General features: G+C 36.9%; 1 protein-coding gene across 1 annotated transcript in view; it reads left to right on the forward strand.

Moving 5' to 3' along the window:
• NSMAF (neutral sphingomyelinase activation associated factor) overlaps positions 1-5,719 on the forward strand; it is a 73,329-nt gene extending 67,610 nt beyond the window's left edge. The window contains exons 26-32 of the mRNA XM_029959373.1: positions 481-548; positions 774-897; positions 1,629-1,712; positions 2,737-2,887; positions 3,263-3,365; positions 4,250-4,359; positions 5,345-5,719. Coding sequence (XP_029815233.1) covers positions 481-548; positions 774-897; positions 1,629-1,712; positions 2,737-2,887; positions 3,263-3,365; positions 4,250-4,359; positions 5,345-5,439 — 735 coding nt within the window. The 3' untranslated portion in view covers positions 5,440-5,719. The remainder of the gene's footprint in view (positions 1-480; positions 549-773; positions 898-1,628; positions 1,713-2,736; positions 2,888-3,262; positions 3,366-4,249; positions 4,360-5,344) is intronic.
• Positions 5,720-6,000: the final 281 nt, after the last annotated feature.

A 6,000-nucleotide genomic window follows, 5' to 3' on the forward strand; every position in this document is an offset into this window, starting at 1 on the left:
CTGTAAATAATGTTTCTTTTTGAGAGTATTAGGAATTAGGTAGTTACGTTTGTTTGTTGAAAGAGCTGGGCTGATAAGTCACTGTGAAGGACAGCAAACATCAAAAGAAACCTTCATTTTTGGTTTCTGTCAGTTGTTTGCATCTAGAATTGACAGCAGCTTACAAGATGAAGAGCTGACCCAATTTCTCCTGAATGAGGAATTACATACCATGTCCTCGAAACACCAGCATTTGAAAAGAAGATCCATCAGTTCTGCGTGTATTTCTGAACTTCAGTGCTACATTTATTTAGCAGAAATTAAATATTCTTGCTGTTCAGTGTCCAAAGTCCAGGGTTTTTCTTGATTAGTGTTCATATAACACTTGCATGCTATGTTTATAGAAGATTAAAATACTTCTTATTCTCCAAAAGCATGTTCGTGCACTTCTTTTGTATTTGGGGTAAGAAACTGAACACTACTTCTTTCTTTTCCTTACAGGCTTTGTCATCTTGTCTAATCTTACCAGGAGATACTACTGTCATAAGTTCTTCATGGGACAATCATATGTGTGTATTTACTTCCTACTGACCTTATTGAATTGCATGGAGTGTCTTGGTTGTTATGTTTGTGGGTTTAGATAATGATATAGAAATTCATTGTTAAAACACAGTGTCTTCTATTTTTTTCCCACTAGCTTTCTGTTAGAAACTACAGAAGCAAAGTTACTTTACTTAGGGAAAAAAAAAAAGTTTTATGAAGGTGGGAATGATTTTATAACCTTTTCCTGTTAGATATTTTTATTCAGTTGCCTTTGGAAGACAGCAAGACATCCTAATGGGACATGATGATGCAGTCAGTAAGATCCGTTGGTGTGATGGGCGTTTATATTCTGCATCTTGGGATTCCACTGTGAAGGTTTGTAGATGGGTTTGTTACACTTCCATAACTATTTATAGCTAGCACTTTATAAAATGCAGCCAGCCAAATGCTTTGGGGTGGATATACCTGCTGTACTAGAATAATAACTTAGCTAGTATCACAGTAAGTTTATTTGTAGAATATCTTCTTCATTTAGTTTTATCTCAACTGTTTCAAAGCTAAGTGCTACTTTTCAAGAAAATCTGTTCATTCTAACTTACTGTAGACAGGGGGATTTTGAAGGCAAACTGTATTTGTTGGAGGAACGGGAATATTTTCTGACTTTGACTGGTGATTCTTTCTCCTGAGTGGAATAGGCTTCCAAAATGTTTAATAGTTTTGTAGTTTATGTTCTTCAGCTAAGGGGACCAGAGACTTGATAATCTAAAGAGCATGCCTACAATTAGGTGGAAAGATAATTTGGAATTAGAGACAGAAAAGAATTTTCCAAAGCCTTGTGTGTGGCTTTTTGATAAGTACACATTCAGTGCAGTGATATACCCGTGCACAGGAGGGCTCCTGTAGGCTATCTGGAATCAGCACACTCATGTTTAGTATGTGGCTCTGCTTAGGGTAAATGAGTTCAGGTGTCATTTGTTGTTGTGTTCTGCCACGTAGGCAAGGCCCACAGTGAGCACAAGTCCTCCTTGTATCCTGAGAGTTCAGAGGAAACTCATCAGGGGTTACACTAATGCTTCCTTGAGCAAACCTGACTATCTGTGTTGTAGGTGTGGCATTGTGTTCCTGGAGTGACCTTGAGCAATAAAAAACACCACTTTGAACTGCTTGCAGAGTTAGAGCATGATGTTAGTGTAAGTATGTTGATATTCTAACTTGGAATAAGAAAATTAACTGCTCATTTAAAATCAAAATCATGATCTAGTGGTAAAGCACAAGGATTGGGTTAGGGGGCTAAGAAGGCATGTTTTGGGAAATAGGTATAGGGGCTTTTTGTTTCATTTTGGGGTTTTCTTTGTCTGATGTGTCCTGTACCAGTGTCCCCTGCTTCCTGAGTTGAAAGGTCCTCTTCGGGGGATTGAAGCAACAGAGGTTTAAATTCCTTTGTATAAACAGAGATTTCTTAATTTGCCTTGCTCAGCTTGTATGTCCCTATGGGGGCAGGGAGGTTTGGGGTTTTTTTGTTTGTTTGTTTGCTTTTTTGGTTTTGGAAGCAGACTGATCTTTTTCAGATATTTTGATTGCCCCTTAATGTAAGGCAAGCAAACGAAAAAATTCCTTTGAGTTGTTTACCATACTATAAAATATCTTAGTGAATTTCACTATAAATACATATCGTGTGCAGTGAATCATAAATGTGTAACTGCACACTTTGTTTATAGCCTCTAACATCAATCTAGTAAGATATTTAGAATTACTGTGTTCTAAACCTTCTTAATAGTTTTTTTAACAGGTCACAACGTAGGCAAATACTGAAACAGTTCTGGTAACATTTAAGAACTGTACTGAAGAGAATTGGAAAGAACTGATGGGTAGGAAGTTTTTTAAAAGTAAAGAATTTTACCCTTAAGGGTAAAGTCTTACATTTAAATGGACAATATGGGAACTAAAAGTAATCTGAAATGTCACCTAGCATTTCTGATTCTGCAAACCACAAGCATTTTAAGATATCATCAAAACAACCTATTTTTTACTTTTTATGGTCTGGATTTTTCATAGTTGTACCTAATTTAGAATGTTGCAGAATTAAATTAAAAGCTTTTTGTAAATAAAATATCATCTTACAGATGATGGGCTTGGTTCTGTGTATGTTTAAAACCTGTCTCAAGATGGCTGACACGAAAGAATAGGAAAATCATGGAATGTTTAACTTTCTAGGTAAATACAATCGACCTTAATGCTGCAAATACTATACTGGCATCTGGAACCAAAGACGGTACCATTAGTGTTTGGGATGTTACTACAGCAACAGTGTTACACCAGTTGCCATGTCATTCTGGGACTGTATTTGATGCTGCTTTTAGTCCTGGTACGTTGGATTTCGGATTTTAATACGCACCTTTGGCAATTTCTAAGGGAATCTTATTCCTGATACCACGCAACATACCCATGTTACTGGAATCACTACTTTAAGCGGGATGGTGAGATGTTTTGGATTGCCACACATCTCCATTATAAACAATATAATCGTACACAAGGCTGTGCTAGGCTCTAGACCAGTGGTCTAGACTCTAAACCAATCTTGTTTATCATTGCTTGCTTGGAGACTTAATTTGCAGTAAATTATTTAGAGGCAAGTAGGTCAGGCAATGTCACATCCAACATGCTGTATCACATGACTGCTTTAGTAACAAGCAGTTATCTAAACATGCTTTTTTTGGTTTGTTTGCTTTCTTTTGTACAGACAGCAGACATCTACTCAGCACAGGAGAGGACTCTTGTTTTAAAGTAATAGATGTACAAACTGGAATGCTTATATCTTCTGTAACTACTGATGAGCCACAGAGGTAATGCTGAAAACATGCATGTGACAAAGCTGCAAAGCCAACTTCGTTAACTGTGGAGATGGTGATAGCAGAGTGGAAAGAGCACTAATGCCAGGAACTTTGTTTTAGTGGATTACTTTTTAGAGTACAAAGTCTGACATTCTAGCATGTTGTGTGCATTAGGATGAAGCTTTTAAAACTGGGAAAAAAAACAAACAAATATCTAAGTAAATAACTATTTTGGGTTTTTTTTTCAACAATAACATTAAGGTCCATAAAAAATGATGACAGCTATAGCTAACCAGCTCTTATAGCAGCTGAGCTATGGACATGTCTAGCAAGGAGACAGTTCTCTTATTTAAATCATATCTGTCACTAATACTGATTTATTTTTTTAATTTTTCCTTTTTATTTCAACAATCTTAAGGAAGTTTGTGAAAAAAAATGATCAGTCTTTAAATGTAACAGCCAAACTGAAAAGCATACAGTTATTTATGGTCTATCCTATGCACATATATATTTTCATTAGTTATTTACTGGAAAGTCATCTTTGCAGTTCAAGTGAGTGTTTCAGGAATATGAAGTGACAGAAGTGAAAGTGGTGGCTCATGAGAGTACTGGGATATCATACATATATGTAGCTGACTGGGTCTTCTGTTATGGAAATATGTTTCATCCTTCGGTGGGGAGAAGGTCTGGCTGGATCTAGGGCAGTCAGAGAAGCAAGTTCGGGTCATGACACTTTAAAATAATTTGGGAATAATGTTTCCAGAAAGACTTTTAAAGGGTAGAGTATCCTTTGATTTTGTACCTCTATTTTCAATTCTTTTTTGACTTAGTTTGGAAATGTTTGGCTCTCATTATACAAAAGCTTGAAAATGAACTGATTTCAGAATGACTTGCAGATGCTTCAAATGGGATGGAAACACCATCTTATCGGGAGCTCAGTCTGGTGAATTACTGATTTGGGACCTTCTTGGAGGAAAAGTTACTGAAAGAATCAAAGGACATACAGGTATGCCTGAACTATTCTTATTCTCAAAATTAATGGAAGATTCCTGTTTTTCAGCTCTGTTAATCAAATATTAACTGAATAATAATTGAAAGATTTTGAGAGCCATCTGCTCAGCCAGCGGGCTGTTCCTGATGTTAGGGTTACTTGGAACACCAGAACTAAAAGAGGTCCATATGAGCCTCCTAGAAAATCTAATAACAGTGGAGGAATATTGCTGTTTACAATACTGGCAAGAGGGAAATTACTTTCAGTTTTTCTAATTCACACATCTCAAATTCAACATTTTTCTACCTCATAGCCGTCAAAGCAAAGTATAGACTGTACTGTATCTTTTGTCACAGTCTATCCAGACTGAGTCTAACAACAAATTAAGTAAAGTTCACTAGAGAAATAGTTTTAGATGGGGATTTCTAGGCTGATTAAATGTGTCTGTGTAGTCTTACTACATTAGCAACCATTAGCTGTTTGAAGGACAAAAATTTCTCACTTTTATTTTGTTTGGTTTTTAAGGCTATTTGACTAAGAACAGTTGTTTCAAACTTCCCCACTGTAAGCTTGTACTCTGGAACTTGACCTGTGTAGAGATCATTCTGTAGCTGGGGAATCTTTGAAAGTGGGCTTCTAGGCATATGGTACAAGATGTGAATACACTTCTAACATGAGAAGTCCTAATGGCAGACCGAAAAAGCTCACTTTCACCAGGAATTCTTTTCCTAGTGTGCCCCCTGCATTCCTCACTGCAGCTGATGTTGTCTCTCTAGTACACAAAGTCAGCTGAGGCAATGGAGTGTGAGATCATTACTGTGAATAGGAACAGCCACCTAGATGCCTACTAAAATTCTTCTTAGCATATATGGTGTTAGTGTAATCCAGACTAATGACCAGACAAAGATCAACTCTCTTAAGAAGATCTATTCTGTCTTCTTGAGTATCACACCTATTTGCATTTGGATTTACTTGTTTGTTGTTTGGGTTTTTTTCCCAGGTGCTGTAACATCCATGTGGATGAATGAACAGTGCAACAGTGTTATTACAGGAGGGGAAGACAAACAAATCATGTTCTGGAAACTGCAATACTAAGTGCCTTTCCCTCCAGCTGTTTAAAGGAACTCTAATTTTAAACGAAACCTTTTAAAGGAACTTAACTGTGTGCAATGATGGTTGCTGAAGTTCAACCAGATAGGAAGCTTTGTTCAACTACAACTTTCTATGTTATGGTGACTTCACTGAGAGCTCTTAACTTCCATAGCATATGCATTTGTTTTTCATGGACTATCATACTGAAATTGCTTGTCTAAAATGATAACTGATATGAAATTAAAGACCTATTTTTCTGTAATTAAAGAGCTCTTAACTTGCAGTCATTGTTTGCTTTACATGGAATGCATCATGGCTTGCTGTTTGAACTGGTTTGAAAGAAGCAGCATTTGTGATTCTTAATGTAAGCCTTTTAGGACATCTGCAGCTTTGTGTCATGTCTCATGACATAATGCGTGTACCTCTAGTGTTATAGTCAACCTTCCTTCTTAGTGAACATGCATGTGATTGCAAATACTGCTTGGAACACCAAGGCAGCTGCTGTTCTGAGCAGTGGTCATTCTGGTCTGCTAGACAGCCTTCAGCTGTGGTTATTTGCAAAGG

This window comes from Manacus vitellinus, unplaced genomic scaffold, assembly GCF_001715985.3.
Source record: "Manacus vitellinus isolate BGI_N305 unplaced genomic scaffold, ASM171598v3 scaffold_1_pilon, whole genome shotgun sequence".
Taxonomy (NCBI): domain Eukaryota; kingdom Metazoa; phylum Chordata; class Aves; order Passeriformes; family Pipridae; genus Manacus; species Manacus vitellinus.